This window comes from Aedes albopictus, chromosome 3 (genome assembly GCF_035046485.1).
Source record: "Aedes albopictus strain Foshan chromosome 3, AalbF5, whole genome shotgun sequence".
Taxonomy (NCBI): domain Eukaryota; kingdom Metazoa; phylum Arthropoda; class Insecta; order Diptera; family Culicidae; genus Aedes; species Aedes albopictus.
In genome coordinates, this window is record NC_085138.1 from 419,711,850 (window position 1) to 419,729,327 (window position 17,478).

The 17,478-nt window shown below is 43.4% G+C and overlaps 2 protein-coding genes across 10 annotated transcripts in view; both read left to right on the forward strand.

Annotated features, from left to right (window-relative positions):
• Nucleotides 1-3,810, forward strand: part of LOC109410756 (protein LTV1 homolog) — a 28,787-nt gene extending 24,977 nt beyond the window's left edge. The window contains exons 4-5 of the mRNA XM_019684280.3: nucleotides 3,113-3,385; nucleotides 3,459-3,810. Of these exons, the coding sequence (XP_019539825.2) occupies nucleotides 3,113-3,385; nucleotides 3,459-3,708 (523 nt within the window). The 3' untranslated portion in view covers nucleotides 3,709-3,810. The remainder of the gene's footprint in view (nucleotides 1-3,112; nucleotides 3,386-3,458) is intronic.
• Nucleotides 3,811-10,212: 6,402 nt separating this feature from the next.
• LOC109403365 (transmembrane channel-like protein 7) overlaps nucleotides 10,213-17,478 on the forward strand; it is a 94,923-nt gene continuing 87,657 nt past the window's right edge. Inside the window, exons 1-2 of one of the 9 annotated variants that reach the window (XM_029875714.2) lie at nucleotides 10,213-11,144; nucleotides 13,576-14,110. The gene's annotated coding sequence lies outside the window, so the exon portion shown is untranslated. Of the gene's footprint in view, nucleotides 11,145-12,048; nucleotides 14,111-17,478 lie in introns of those variants that run through there. The other 8 variants (XM_029875716.2, XM_029875717.2, XM_029875718.2 and 5 more) reach the window with 8 other exon arrangements.

The following is a 17,478-nucleotide window of genomic DNA, read 5'->3' on the forward strand; positions in this document are numbered from 1 at the left end:
CTTTGAATCATATCTCAATGTACGAAACGAATGTCGGTTCGGCGTGGGACAGGTTTTATTCTGTTTTTTGTTTTGATCACTGTTTTCCGTGCAGTGTGTTGAACCGGCATCATACTGCATAGCACATTTGAGGAGAAATACTTGGTGACCTGCTCTGCAATGATAGTAGCGTTTTATTTATGTACATGTTGTCTTTGGCTGAAATTTACTTAAATGTAAAAATCTTACGATAAGCAGTGCTGAAAATGACATTTCATAATATCTAAATTCAACCAATTAAAGAACATTTTAGTGAAATTTCTAGAGATATCACTTACTACAAAATTCTTACAAATTTCTTGGAGTTGGCCGAGCAGTGTCTGATCGAAACTTCGGAGAAAAGTTTGCCAGAGTTGCTTAAAACTTTTCTGCCTTTGCAATACTTATCGTCAGTGCTGAAAATGTCATTTTGTCATATCTAAATTTAACCACTCCAGCTCATTTTAGATGTTCAACCTGAGTATATTGTATATGACAAACTTGTGCGGCTAGACCAGTTCTTCAAGAAAGTCACGGAAAACCCGATCTTTTTCGAATATTTAAGATAAATGTCACGGACTACCTTCGAAAAATGCCAATGATCACATGAATTATGAATATGAATATCAATTTTTCGGAGGTAGTCCCTGGCCAAGTTCGCAGGGGTTGACGGTATTAAAGTGAAGGAGTTTCATTTTGATTATTGTAATGTAGTGTTCTTTAGTGAAACATATCACCTTTTTAACACTTTAATGCGCCTCCAACGGTTCATCACGAACCGGCTGCTGCAGATGGAGTATGGCTGATCATATGCATCAGACATGCTCGATAAACATGGAGGATCCGCCAGGGCTCATTAGAGTCTATTCCCAAGCAATAGTTCCAAGTCGGTTGGATTTAAGAAGGTTTTGATGATCGTTACAAATCCTAATAAAAGTATTGTAGGATTTGTGACAGATTTTGGAACCTTTTACAGCCAGCTGACTTCAAAATGTTGTTTGGGCTCTATTTCCCACGTTTCTCGGTTGATTTTGATTAGTAATTTATTAATGTCAGTCGCTTTTTCGATGTTTTACAATGTTAGTTGGTCATATTTTCTTTAAATAATGCAATTAAAATCAATCGACGAATTAATAGTGGGAAGGAGATTTGCAGCACTTAATTGTGCTGATAGATTCGAAGCTAACGTGCGAACATTTAAACGCATTGTTGACATCAATGCGTTCGACGTGACATTTTGGACAAAAACTGACTGCTTTTTATTAACTGAACAACGTTACTTGTGTATGACTAGGTTGACATTTCTAGGCCACGCATGAGAAAATGACATGGTTTATCGAGGTAGGACCGATAGGACAATTGAACGAATTTGAATATTTTTCATAGTATTTGTAGGGGGATGAATACATAATAGGTGATCAGCATTTTTTGTTTTATTACTTGGTGTATTTTTGTTTATCTCTTAGATGGTGTTATGACACTAACAGAAAAATATCAGAAGTTCAGTTACATATTTCTGTGGGTTTTGGACCGATGACAATTTAAGGACACAAGAGATGAACACAGAGAAGTAGAAAACGATTAGCGAAATCAAGAAAACAATTTGACACAGAATCGACTATATTAACATACGGGTTCGACTGATTCGATGAATCTATCTAGAAGTATCTAGAAGACAATTGACGCTAAGATGGGAAAAAGCTTGCAGTTGGGACTAGACTAAAATAGTGGCAGATAGGAAACAATGCGCTAGACAGCATTATTATTCATTTTTTAATATTTACCCGTAAGCCTTTCGCCGGTTGACAGTACAGTATTTAGCTGTGTACGAAGATAGGGATTACCCAGTCAACCAGTAATCGTATAAGATGTTGCATAGGATGATAAAGTGGAGGCCATATGCGTGCATGTCGCCGTTTAGGCGCATGAAAAATGTACGCATATCGCTTCCACCTTAACATCTCATTGAACATCTTATACGATCACTGGTTGACTGGGTAGTTGGTGTACAGATGACAGGGTTCTCACGGGAAGTGCTTCAAGCGAGGCTTACATAACAACTGACAACAGGGAAACCTATTTTCCTTGACTTTATACGCAATGAACATCTGACCGAACACACGTACTTCTGTTAATCTCTTAGGCATTATTAAGACATGATGTATGTGCATGACGTAACAACTAGCAGGACACAGTTCCAGACGTCTCTTTTTAATAACGACATTCAGCATATTTACAATAAAACTACACTTCAATAAAGCAAAAACTAAAGCTGCTATGATAGAACATATCAGAATGACTGAATTGACTATTACCTTGGAGATCTACTTCGAATAACTGATAAATTGACAAGAACCTAACTAAATACATGGACCATACTACAAAAAAAAACAATTGACAAAAAGAAAAAAAGGGGAAACTTTTATTAAAACTATTTTTGTTCAACGCAGGCCAAAACAGTGTCGACTTGGGCCACGATATGCCTACGTACTTCTGTGTGTTGAAACAAAAATAGAGGCTCATTGAAGCAAACGTAGGGAAAGGGTGCGGTGTTAGAACATAAGCACAGTGTGCTACCGCCGTAATCACTATGAAAAAAAAAAAAAAAATTCGGAGGTAGTCGGTGACATTCACCTTAAATATTCAAATAAGAGCGATTTTTTTGTGACATTCTTGTAGAACTGGTCTAGCCGCACAAGTTTTTCATATACAATATTCTCAGGTTGAACATCCAAAATGAGCTGGAGTGGTTAAATTTAGATATGACAAAATGACATTTTCAGCACTGACGATAAGTATTGCAAAGGTGGAAAAGTTTTGAGGAACGCTGGCAAACTTTTCTCCGAAGTTTCATAAGACACTGCTCGATGAACTCTAAGAAATTTGTAAGAACTTTGTAGTAAGTCATACCTCTAAAAATTCCACTAAAATGTTCTTTAATTGTCTTGCGAAATTGGCAAGCCTTGGCGGAGGAATGTATGTATAGGTACGATGTTTTTGTGGCCCTAAAGAAATCCAGATCTTACAGTCTCCTGTACTTGTTCTGTTCACTTGTGTAACTGCATTTCTAATGCACCATTCTTGTCCCCCATAGGATCCTCAAGCTGCAGGAAGTATCGTCGGACGAAGAGGAAATGGTCGAGCTGGAAGTGGAAGACGAAACCCAGAAAAAGTGGGACTGCGAGAGTATCCTGTCCAGCTATAGCAATTGCTACAATCACCCCAAACTGATCGAAGAACCGAAGAAACGCAAATCGGCAGCCAAAATCAGCATCCATCCGAAAACGGGATTGCCGATGAATACGCTCGGAGCGGACAGCGGGAAACTCACGATGAAATCGCTGGCCAGGCACGAACAGGATGCAAGGTGAGTGATTTACAAATAAAAACTATGCATTCTAAATAAACGCAACATTTCCAACTTTTTTACCACAACACAGCGCCCCAAAACCCGGTGGTCCAAAGTCGCTTTGCGATGGCACTGTGATTTCCACGTTGAGTGTCCTGTCGATTCGACCGAAAGATGAAACGTCCGATGAGAAGCGCGAACGCAAGAAGCTACTCAAGGAATATCGTGCCGAGCGGCGGATAGAGCGCAAGGCCAACACCGAAGCGTTCAAGGAGGAGAAGAAACAACAGGAGAAGATTCAGATCAACAAACGGGCCACGGCGGGTGTTCGGATTGTGTAATTCTCCGAACGATTCGGGGCGGTTTTCTGGTAAGTTTGATAAGGTAATACTTCCGGCTAAGGAAGAGATGTATGGATTAAATTGTGTTTATATGTAGCTGAACTAGTTTATGGGCGTACTATTTATAGAAGATATGAGAACTTCATTCCTAGGGGAACACTAGTCGAATGCTCGCCAGATCACGCTCTACATGGCCCATCTTGGCCGCTGCACTGCTCGCTTTTTTGTAGGTACTTCACGGAGCCGAAATTATCCAAGTCCAACACTGAGAGAAGTTAAGGGTGCCATTCACCAGTTCAAAACCAATAAAGCAGCTGGCAAGGATGGTATCGCAGCTAAGCCCATCAAGATGGGCCCAGAAAAGTTGGCCACCTGTCTGCACCGGTTGATAGTCAGGATCTGGAAAACAGATCAGCTACCGGAGGAGCCCCATTCTCCAGAGATAAGGAATGTGAGATCGACAGAGCGATATTCATTTTGAATGCTGCAAACAAAGTGCTATCCCAGATCATCTTTCGTCGTCTGTCACCTAAAACGAATGAGTTCGTGGAAGTTATCAAGCCGGCTTCACCGACGGCAGGTCGACAACGGACCAGATCTTTACCGATGCCGAACGTTTCCTTCGAAAATGTCGTGAATACCAGGTTCCAACGCATCACCTGTTCGTCGACTTCAAGGCGACATAGGACATTATCGACCGCACAGAGCGATGGAAAATCATGCATGAAAACGGTATTCCTGGGAAGCTGACTCGACTGATCAAAGCAACGATGGACGGTGTCCAAAACTGCGTAAACACAGATATTGTGGTCATCGCATACGACAAAGGAAAACGAATGGTGGTCATATATACATGGAGGAATACGGCCAAAAAATGACCCTTCTACTCAATGACTCCACCTATAAAGTGCTAACCAGAGACCCGACACAGTCAATTCAACGAAAAAACAACGCTATCGTAAAACGGTTGAAAGACCTAGATCTCATCGACCACACGATAGCAAACCGTCTTAAAGCTCAACAGCCACCTGTCTCCGCATATACGGCCAACCTAAGGCACACAAAGAGGGGATTCCGTTACGCCCAGTGGTTACCAACTTCAGTGCACCGACATACGATCTTTCCAAATTCGTTGCTTCGATCTTATCATCCGGCTTCAACAGTGAGTACAACATCACTGACAGCTTCGCATTCGTCAACTACATAACAACCGTCACACTCCCACCCGGCTATGTGCTAGTATCCTTCGATGTAATATCGTTGTTTACGAACATACCCAAGGATCTCGTAGTTTACGACATCATCATGAACTGGGAAGAAATTGGAAGGGCCACCAATATCAACCTGGATCTGTTCCTCGAAATAGTCGTGTTTTGCATAGACAGCCAACTACTTTCGATTCCGGGACAAGTACTACCAACAGACGTTTGGAACAGCTATGGGCAGTGCTTTCTCGCCAATCTTGGCCGACTTGGTTATGGAGACACTCCTGAGGACTGTCACGAAGAGACTCAAATTCCCCATTCCAGTTCTCAAAAAATACGTGGATGATCTCATCCTAGCACTGCCCCTTCATCTAATTCAACATACCCTAGAATTTTTAAACGACTACAACCAGCACATGCCACATACAGTTCACGATCGAAAAAGAAGACAATGGCAAACTGCCCTTCTTGGACATGCAAGTCATACGCCACGACGATCAGACCATATCAACCAGATGGTACTCGAAGCCCATCTCCTCCGGTAGACTACTGAACTAACATTCGTTCCATTCAACCAGTATGAAGATCAACGTTGCTGCTAATTTCATGAAACGAGTCCTTGCACTCACCACCGACGAAACAGGCCAACAACCATCCAGCATAATCTACCAAAATCTCCGACTGAACAACTACCCATCATCCTGATAAACAGGCTCGCGAACCGAATCAAGCAATCCAGAATCCAATCAAGACAACTATCAGATAACCAATCCAACTCCAAATAAATCAACCAGATCAGCCGAATGAAATTACCACCCACCAAACACCAGCAACGATGCAATCTACAGAAACCACAACGCCAGCAGCACATCATCAGCTCTCCAGGACCCAATCGACCGACCACAACATCCAGCCCATAGAACCACGTCTCCAGTACAGGTGTATCCCGTACATCCCACTCCTAAGCCCAACGATAGCAAATATCCTCAAAATCGACTTTCTGCAAGGCAAGTTAAAATATCGTACTTACAAAACCCTAAAAACTACCAAAAACATACTAAGACCGGTCAAGGATCCAATGGAGCACGTTCGGTGTAGTACTAGATTTGTAGTAATGAGCTGAATTTTAGTATGGTGAGAAGGTCAATTCTCCGTTCCTGCAATGAAATGGTGCAAAAAGCGTGGGTATTACGATTCCTTGCCTAATTTGATGCTGTTTGAGCAAAACTTTGGATAACTATGTTGTTTATGTTGCAAGAAATGGAGAAAACAACAACACTGTTGCCCAATGTTTTGCTCAAACAGCATCAAATTAGGCAAGGAATCATACCCACACTTTTTGTACCATTTCACTGCAGAAAAGGAGAATTGACCATCTCACCATACTAAAATTCAGCTCATTACTACAAATCTAGTACTTCACCGATCTGTCCTATTGGTACTCTCGACCAATGTAAAGTTATTTACAGTTTATCTTGTACAAACTGCCAAAAAACATACATTGGTATGACAAGAAATCATCTAAAAACACGTATTAGTGGTCACCGAAACAACATCAACGAATACGCAAAATTCATCCAAAACAACAACAACACAAACATAGTAGAAGAGAAGATCTGACCAATCTAATATTTCATATCAATGGGCCTTTTCATTTGACGTTTAAAATCAGCTGATTTTTGGGACCTTTGACAGTTCTCCTATGAAAATGACAATTCAGCGTTTGCGCCTTTGTTCGGCAGTTGTAAACAGTGGCATGCACGGACCTGTCAACTGAAAAGGCCTATCCCTATATTCCATGTTTAAGCAAAAAGCTATCAAATGTTCTGACGTGAAATTAGCGTACCAAGAACGTAACAAAATAAAATAGACAATATTTAGTAAACTTAGGGACCCAATCCCGAAAGTAAAGACAAAAAAATAGTATACGCAGTACCGTGCGGCACAGACGATGGGAAGATTTACGTGGTTGGAACAGGTAGGATGGTAGAAACGCGGCTAAACAAGAACAGAAATAACATAAGCAAAAAGGAGACGAAAACAGCACTAGGACAACATCACATTGAAGAAGGACAAAATGTTGATTTCTAGAACACCGAAATTCTGGAAAGAATCCAGGAGAGCAGAATGATCGCAGAGGTCTTTCACATAAAGCTGCTAAGGAACAACAGCACTGCAAACCTACAGCGCAAGTGTGGTGGTATAGATGCAGCGTACAACGGACTAGTGTGCAAAATACCAACGTTGTCGAGGCGCACAAAGCCGAGAAGAACCAAATGACGTAATGTGACGAAAGAAATGACATACGAATAGGACTTAGTTGATAGATCACAGTGGTGTCGACCAAACGTTTTGTGTAAGTGGGTAGTAATTTAAAATTGTAGACCAAAAAAGAAAATTGTACTAATTTGACTTACTTAATAAATGTTCACAGATCTGATGATGGCTGAATGAAGTTGTCCAAAACGTTCTGCCAAAACGATTTGGAAAATCTCCACTCGACGATCTGTTGACCATTTCCCGCAACTCCCGTTTAGAAGATGAATTAGGCTCATTGATTCACCGATACCAGTCAGTTCCTGCAACAGTTTCAAACACCAGGATGCACGCCTCCAAGTTTTATGGTAGCCCCTAATCCCTTCGTCGCAGTCGGGTCCTTTCTGCCAGCGACCCGCAGTCATCTCGGTCCTGTGTACGAGTGTGAAGAGGGGGTCTTCCAACCCGTCCTCGCAGGCAAGTACATTTCCAACGACCATTCTTTCTTTCCGGTAACTCGCACCCCTTTTGGTAGTTCTTCTCGCACTAGATTTGGACCCAGTACAAAAACTTGTCCCAAGATTATTTCAAACGACCGCAACATACCTCCATCGTCAAGCTAGCCATCTTCTGCAGTGACTTCAACCCCGGGTTGCATGCCTACAAGCCTTATGGGAGCCCCTAATCGCCTCGTTACAGTCGAGTCCTTTCTGCCAGCGACCCGTAGTCATCCCGGTCTTGTGTACGAGTGTGGAGCTGCGTCTATAGGCGAGTACACTTGTACTCCCAGCAACTGTTTCTCTGTACCCGTTGTTCCATATTCCAGAAATCCAAACACGCCATCGAAATCCACGGTTACTAAATCGGTTTTTGAATCATACTGCTCTGATTTATTATCAGAACGCTGGTGGAATGAACTACGACATTACGAACGGCCGCTACGATATTGTGGTACTGATCGAAACCTGGCTTGATCCCCGAATCTCATCTAGTTCTGTTTTCTGGTCCCGATTACGAAGTATTTCTCTGCGACCGGAGCCTCAGAAACAGCCACAAAGTAACAGGTGGTGGTGTCCGCATAGCTGTGAAGAACCAATATCCAAAACGACCTTTGATGAAGCGTCAATCAAGTGTGGGTTCGTATCCAGCTGTCAAGCCGCTCTATCGTCTTTTGCGGAACCTAATTTCCGCTAGATTGTATACGTGATGATTCATTGATCGATACAATGCAGCGTGGACTCTCACGCATTCTGGGACATATCGTCGATAGTCACGTGCCTAAAACGATTCGCGCCAACAGTAGCCATCCATGGCGATCTGCGCAGGATGAAGACAACGAAACGAGCAGCACTTAAGCGTTATTCGAAATACCGGACCTTCTCTCTCCGTGAGCGTTATACCAGACTGAACTCGGCGTACAAGATCACTGGTCTTCGGTGTTTTAATCGATATCAACGCAAAATGCAGCAAAATCTGAAGTCCAAACCGAAGGAGTTTTGGACGTTCGTGAACGAGAAGAAGAAAAAATCTGGTCTTACTTTGAGTGAAAAAGTCGCATCCACACCATAGACACTATTTGTCAGCTTTTTGTAGAAAAACTCTCGCCTAACATCTGATATTGCTGATATGCGAAAAATCGCAGACAGATGTCATCTATACTGACTTGTCCGCGGCCTCCGATAAAATTAACCACGTCATCGCAACTGCTAAACTAGGGAGACTCGGCTTATGCGGCAACCATCTGCGTTGGATTGAATCTTATATTACTGAGCGTGAACCAAACGTCTCCGTAGGCGATAGCCAAATCCACCGAATTCTTGACAACATCCGGAATTCTTCATGGAAGTCACCTAGGGCCTCTGATTTTCCTACTCTATTTTAATGACGTTAAGCGCATACTGCGATGTCCTCGGCTATCGTACGCAGACGATATGAAGCCTTACCTTTTAATTCGTGCCGTCTCTGACGCCTTGAAGCTTCGAGAAGATATTGATTCCTTCGCAAAATAGAGGCACTAAATCGGATGATTGTCAACCCAAGTAAATGTTCGGTGACCTCGTTCTCCCGAATAAATCAACCAATACAGTTCAACTACAAGCTCCGTGACGCAACAATCCAACCATCCAACGCATCGATCAAGTGAAAGATCTTGGAGTAATCCTGGATGCTAAGCTTACGTTTAAGCACCATGTCGCCTATATCGTTGACAAAGCGTTCAGAACCTTACGAATTAATTTTTCGCATCGCCAAGGACTTTACCGTGTATGTACTGTTTAAAATCACTGTATCACTCCTTGGTCCGATTAACCCTCGAATACTGCTCTGCTGTTTGGTATCCGCATTACCTATCATAATCGAATCAGTGCAGTATCGTTTCATCCGCTATGTCTGTTTCCATGGCGTGATTCGTTCCGGTTACCAAGTTACAGCAATCGATGTCAGTTGATTCGACTCGAAACTCGACAATCGTGCAGGGATATGGCAGAGCCTAAGCTTGTTGCTGTGACCCTTTGCAGGGAAGAGTCGATTGCCCTGTCATTCTGGAAGCGGTTCGTCCCAGGACCTTTCGGAACAACGCGATGCAAAGATTGCCCTTCCGACGTCACAAATATGTAGACGTAGACGAATTTTAATGTCGTTTTCGTTTTTACGGTGGTGCTACACCGGTGCAGCACTTTTGCACCGAAAACGTTCGTTTTTGATTTTCGTGCTGCACCGGTGTAGCACTTTTTCTGCACCGCCCAAGATAGTGCAGCACTCAGAAAATCGGGAGTGTAGCATGTGTACACCGCGTCCACCAATCAGCGTTTGCAAAATTGTAAATATTTTGGTTTTTATTCACGCACACCAATGCAACTGCGCCAAAAATGTTCGTTTTTGTAGTGGAAAGTGTAGCACGAAGCGGTGTAGCACTGCCGCAAAAACGAAAACGACATAAATCGTTTACCAGGAAATTATCTTTTTACTGCACTTTCAATTAATGCATTTGCAGAATACCTGTATTTCAAAAAACCTTCATCTGGTAACATACAGGTGAGCAACATAAATCAGACGGTGAGCCAACATTATGCTGTCAGCGAAATTCAATGCATCGGCTCATACAATGTGAGTTAACAGTGAGCAAATTACAGTGAAAGAATGCTCTCACGTAGTGAGAGCACACTTTTCCGACATCACCGTCACTTCGCTTTGTGCTCTTATTTTTCCCCGCATACAGTATGTGGAATAGAACGGTCTCACCAAACGCCGTCAAATCTCGCTCAGCATTCGTGCTGACTGGTTGTCGGTCGGTCCTCTGCGTAGCTCGCTCGCTCGTCGCTGCTCCTAGTTCAGTTCGCGTATGGTCGTCGCCGCGGGGTGGTGGTCGTTCACGTTTCACTGCAGCCAACTGGCACTGGATGGATAGTATAGGTAGTGGCGGAGGGTTGTTGGGGCTCATCATCTTCATCATCCTCTTCTCTTGATTGGTGGCTGTGCTGCTACCTACTGGGATGCGAGAGTGTACATAGGCCAACCTGAAAGTGAAAAAGAATAGGAAGAAGCATGGTGATGCAAAAGAGGTTTTTCGTCGGGTAAAAATAGTTGGTGATTTGTGGTAATGAATGAAATTTGCAAGATATTCGCGAGTTCTTAGCCTAGAGAACCTGGCAGAGTGGCGACCGATCGAAGGCAGCCGAGGAAAATAGGTTCGCCTGCTGGGCACAAAAAAAGAAGAATTTCTCCACGGAGCACGACCTACTGTGTGTGTTACAGTGCATGGCTTCGATATAAATCCAAGCAACCGTGAAGGAATAGCGGATGCATAACACCACTTTTCGGTGGAAGTCGTCAGCGTTGTTGAATAAATCAGTAAAGTGTAATCAAAGGTGAAGAGTGCCGAGGCAATGGCTTTAGAGAAGATAGTGGCCGAAGAAGAGTGAAGAAAAAATTGGTCACTGTTTGGTGGTGGTTGGTAGCCCATTTCTCGCATATTGGGTATGGTTTGCTATTGCAAAGCAGCAGGAAGCGCACGGGCATACATACATACATCGCTCTAGAGTGGCCCGAAATAGGCCAAATCTGCAATTTTCACCCTTACCCCCTGGAATGGGAGTTTTAGTGGTCAATACGATTCTCTGAAAATTTCCTTACTATTTGTTAGATACTTTCAGTGCTGAAATAGTAGTTTACGCAACATGGTGCAGAATAAAGATTTTTACAGCACGAGTCGTACATTTATCCAACGAGGCTTGCCGAGTTGGATAATTACGACGAGTGCTGTAAAAATCGAATTCTACACCGAGTTGCGTACAACATTTTTTGCAATTTTATAAATTACCGCTTGTGGTTAGTTTTTAACCAAACTTTTCCATCAAATTGCACACTGATGTTAATAGCATTGTTTAAGAAAATCTGAACACAGCAGGTTATACTGTGTGGTTGTCACAATTTTTCAAAACTGCGTCCAAAAAGCATCAAGAAGTTGATCAAAACAGAAAACAGTGCTGTAATGGTTCATTACGCAACGCGAATCAGTGCTGTAATGAACCATTACAGCACTGTTTATTTGGTGTGGGAAATTAGGCCTTTTCCTGTCAGATTTGCATGAGGTAAAACAGCCTATTATGATGAGAAATTGCAAAAAAATCATTTCATCATATCTAAATTGAATCACCTACAGCTCATTTTAGAAGCTGAACCTGAGAATAAGGTCTATGAAAAAATTGTGCGACCAGGTCTGCAAGAAAGTCACGGAAAAACCGCTATTTTTCGAATATTTAAGGTAAATGTCACGCACTACCTTTGAAAAATGCCAAATGATATTCTCGGTGCATATCATTTGGCATTTTTCAAAGGTAGTCCGTGACATTTACCTTAAATATTCGAAAAATAGCGGTTTTTCCGTGACTTTCTTCGAAGAATAAGAATATCAAGAAAGCCCACTCCGTTGATGCTCGGGGGGACACTAACGCAGCGCTATCTGCGGATTAAAGTTCAACCTTCAAGCGCTAGTGTGCGTTACTGATTGTATGCGGATACCAAAACACACGCACACTACCTTCTCTTATGACAAATCACGCACACTGTTACATAGCGCTTTCACCTTGAAACGCTTAGAGAGCGCCACTTGTCTTGTCGCTTGACGTTTACATGGAAAAAGACAAGAGAGGGCATTCTTTCTATTTTTATTCTTTGCTTTCTTGCAGAACTGGTCTAGCCGCACAAGTTTTTCATATACCATTTTCTCAGGTTCAGCTTCTAAATTGAGCTGTAGGTGGTTGAATTTAGATAGGGAAGTGGAACCATCTCGGCAGGAATCCTATTTTGGGCACTTTTCTGCTATAACTCAGCCTATTCTGAACCAATTGACACAATTTTTGGAACGCGATGAGATACGTATAGTATTTTGTTCATTCCAAGTCAATTAGTTTGGAATTGACTGAGTTATAGCGAAGAGTGCCCAAAATATCGACCGCTGCCCAAGTGGTTCGCTACCTATGACGAAATGAAATTTTCAGCACTGGATACTTTTTTAATACATAACATTATGCGTTACAACGGGTGAATATAAAAAGATTTGAAATTTTCAACAAGTACAATAGAAGATGAAATGATTTAAATGCAAATTGAGGAATGCATCTCAAATAAACACACTTTACAGATGCACAGGGGTAAGCACAAAACAATGCAAATCTGATTTAACTTGATCAGAATTTCAGCAGAGCCAGTTGATTTTTCAGCTCATTCCTTGTCAAATATTTGACCCTGTGTAATTGTAACCTTTAAATAACTTTGGTGGGGACAGACAGGATGTTGATTTGAAGGCCTTAAGATAGTCCTTAGTGAATTTGTAAGGTTCTTTTTACACAGCTTAGATTTTGACTCCTCAAAACATTATCATCATTATGTTTACCTATGTTTGCAGCATTTTTAGAAAAATCCCAAATAAATTCTTTAAGAAATCGCAAAAAAGAAACCCTTTCGTTAAATGTGATTCCCGTTTGGTCCAGGAACTTTTCGTAATGGAAATTTCCTGGGACTTTCTTGGGCATAGAGTATCTTCGTGCCTGTCACATGATATACACATGCAAAATGGTCATTGGTAGAGGAAGCTCTCAGTCAAAAACTGTGGAAATGCTCATAGAACACTAAGCTGAGGAGCAGGCTTTGTCCCAGTGGTGACGTTACGCCAAGAACGAGTAGATTGAGTGGACATTCTGGACATAACTTTAACTTTTAGTTTTCATAACTATGTATTTAAATCCTTATTGAAGCGACTTCCAGTGTTCACATTTTGTTTCTAAATTATGGGTATGGGTAAAAATCCAGATCTGACCCATTTTGGGCCACTCTAGTGCACACACGTACAAGCGCGCTCCACCGAGGAGGGAGTGTTGATTGGGCGAGATTTGCCACAATAAATCAGGTTTTGCAGCCAGCACCGAGCGACCCACCTCTATCCAGCCTCCACCAGCAGCAATGCCACGGCAAGAGTTGTTATAGTGCCGCGGCTCCCAAGGTTCACAGCGAATTAAGGGCGGGTTTCCTGGAGCAAGATCTGGAATGCAAAATGCATCGAAATCATTTTTAATTGTGAAAATATACAAAACAGGTGATAAATTGCAGTGGTTTTGTGGCAGGCTGATAATAAAGCGGAAAATGTTGCACTAGCCGCAGGCAGTCGCAGCCGCGTTGACCAAGCGATCAAATAAGAACGCTTCAGCAGCAGTGAGAAGGAAAGGGGAAGGAGCACAAACAAAGTCAGGCGTGCGGTGCAAGCGGTGCAATAGAAGGAGCCAAGCGCAGAATAAAATATACACACAACAATACGCAGCAGGGCAAAGTCAGTGTCAGTGGAAGAGATTAGTTCCGTGTGCGGGCGGGACCTGAATGCTGAAAACCTCCAAGACGCCAAGACACAACACATTTGCCAGCGGTAATGGATAAATGAATATTCATATGTAAGTATATCAGATGCAGACCATGGGGGAAGCTGGGACTTGTCCATTGTCCTTTCTAATTGTTGCAATTTATTTAATGGAACTGGGTTGGTATATTGATGCACAGCATCCGCCATTCAGTAGTGGCTGCCTAGGTCAGGGACCACAGGGTAGATCTAGGTTTGAACAGGAACTGATTGGTGGGCAAAACAACTGGAACATTTTTTGTATGCATATTCATACATATTTCTGACCGATTTGCGAATGATATATGAATTCATTAATTTTTTTTTTTTAAACTTGAAATTTTATTACCTACATATAAATGTAATTACATACATAGATTCCCCTAGAAGTTATCTCATAGGTTCGTCCGGGAATATTTGTAGGTATTTCTTCTGGGATGTCTCCAGGGATTCCTTCAGGAATATGTTGAGGGATCCATTCAGGAGTTCCTCTAGAACTTCCGTCAGAGGTTTCTCCAGGAAATTCTTCTAGAATCCCTCCAGAAATTCCTTCGAAGGTTGCTCCAGGAGTTCCATTAGAAGTTTATTTTGAAGTTAATTCAATAATTCCTCTAGAAGTTCCTTCAGAGATTCCTCCAGAAGTTTCTCCAGGAATTCCTATGGATTTATCCTGTAATTTTGAGAGGGTTTCTCTTGCAATTCTTTCTGGGATTCGTCTTGAACCTGCGTTAAGGATCCTCTAGGAATTCTGTTTGGATTTTATTTAGAGATCCCTATAGGAGTTCTTGCATGGATTTGTCCATGGTTTCCACCAGGAGCTTATTCAGGGATTCTTCTAGGCAAGCTAAGTTCACCGATTGCATTGGACTTTTGAACGAAGTATTCATTGCGCTCCATCTTCGCAATGCACAGAAACAATGTCCGACTCATACAAGAGCGCCTTTCGAAATTTTCTACAAAAACAAAATGAAAGCCAGTACTACTCTTTCCTGGACCCACTAAAGAACATTGAGTCGCCAAACCCTTCGACTCTCCGGAACCACCAAGAAGGCATTGCTTCAGAGAGGGGCTAGTGCACATCGAACCCTTAATAGCGTAGCTTGCAGCAACAAACATCAGTGACTCGCTATGGGGAGTCCTCCAAGGTAGCATACTGGCGCTTAGTCAGTTTCCCGCGTGGTCCTTACCATTCGCTTTGTCCTCGGATCGGAAGGCAGATAGGGCCGACGCCACGCCTGCTTCCAACTACACATCAGCACTGCCCTATCAACTTGCACCAGAAGGAGTTGCTGACAGTAAGTGGGGCCTCCACCTGCTCCTTTACCCGGGGACCCCTTTCCAACGCTACCAGGAAGTTCTCTCCGCTGCCACTTAACCGCTGTAAGGGTCGATTACGATCGCAGGACACCGGTGTAACCTACATACGTTGCCGACTCCGAATCCTTGGACCACCTTTTGTATAGCGTCTGCACTAGCTAATCTCCAAAGCCACGCGCCATCTCCTCTGTAGCTCCAAGACGATGTAGTTGATAGCCGCTGGAATAACATTCCAGCCATACTCTTTCCTACACTTCCCATGTACAAGATTGTCCGGAATTGATCCGCCCCGCATGTGGCAAGCATGCGGTCCGGAGTTCTCTCTCTCTCTCTTCTTGGCGTAACGTCCTCATTGGGACAAAGCCTGCTTCCCAGCTTAGTGTTCTATGAGCACTTCCACAGTTATTAACTGAGAGCTTCCTCTGCCAATGACCATTTTGCATGCGTATATCGTGTGGCAGGCACGAAGATACTCTATGCCCAAGGAAGTCAAGGAAATTTCCTTTACGAAAAGATCCTGGACCGACCGGGAATCGAACCCGTCACCCTCAGCATGGTCATGCCGGAGTTGTAGATACGAAAACGCGGGCACCCAAACAAAACGTATTCCGGCGTTTCCTCTAAATCCGCATGACCAAAACGATTTAGATACTTTCAGAAGCAACCATGACCTGCAAGGACCTCGGTCAGGTGGAATGTTACTTCTACCCTTGGGATCAACCTGTGGGTTTACCTTCCTTTGATAGAACTATCCTACTCGCGCTGCCATTTGACCATGAAGACCAAGCTGGCAGTCCTGCGTATGCCTCTTGGCCTATAAGTACTTTCCAGCTTACCACGGTAGCTTTTGTTAGTAAGCGATCTGCCCCAAGCCGGGCAGCCATACCTTAGTATGGACGTAGCAACCTAGCCAGAAGCTTGCGTTTGCTGATATACACCGCAGTGCTATTGGACATCATCCGGAATAGTGCCACTATTAGCTGCAGAGGATCTTTTGAAAGCATAATCAACCGAAAATAAGCTTAACGTCGATCATCACCCCAAAGTGTTCGACAGAGCAACGTGATAGTGCAATCGTCTACACGGATCATCGCTTGCTGCTTCGACTTCCGGTTGTTCACAACCACCACCTCAGTTTTGTGGTGAGCCAATTCCAGTTTCATGGATCCCATCCAGGTCTCCACAACCTTGATCGAGTGGGCCAGGGCATTAGACAACTCCACTTCTTCGATCAATTCACCGTAGACTTCCAGCGTAATGTCGGCAGCGAAGCCGACGATCTCCACCCCACTGGGAACTCTAACCTCAACACCTCGTCGTACATGACATTCTATAACAGCGGACCCAGGATCGAATCTTGCGGGACTCCTGAGGCTGTGTGAAAACACTTCCGACCCACTTCTGTGTCGTAAAGTAGTATTCGAATTAGGAAGAAACTTCCGAGAATCTTGTACAGGCACCGGGGGATCCCCAAACACAGGAACGCATCTACAATAGCTGGCCGACTGGCGCAATTTAACGCGTTCCTTACATCCAGAATCACTACCGCACAGTAATCCCCCTTCTTTTACGCTGGAGCGCTATCCCGGCTGTTTTTGTAACCAACAGGAGCGTCTACGGTCGACCTCCCCTTCCGGAAGCCGTACTGGCTACTCGAGAGACCATTTACACCCTCAGAGTGCCTTGAGGATGATCTTTTCGAGCACCTTCGCCACAGTGTCGATCAAGCATATTTGTCCACATGCCGACGGGTCTCCGGGTGCTTTCTCCGCCTTTGGCAATATAACCAGGCTCTGGGAAAGCATAGCAGACCTGAACATTTAGGGAGCTTCTGCAATAGCTACTTTTCAGGCCAAGTTCGAAACTCCGTCCACACCTGAGCCCTTACCTAAGGTAAGGGACTTCGCTATCCCCGCAAGTTCCACATCGGTGACCCTCCCATCATCGCCAGCCCCAGTCCCCGACTGTCCTAAGAAAGAAGACCAATAACTAGGATCATGACGCGAAACGCGTACGTGAGATCACCGGTACCAGCTCGTCATCGCTTAAACCAAGTAGGTTTCGCTCACGGCGCAGCGCCTTCCTAAATACCTCGTCGTCGAAGTA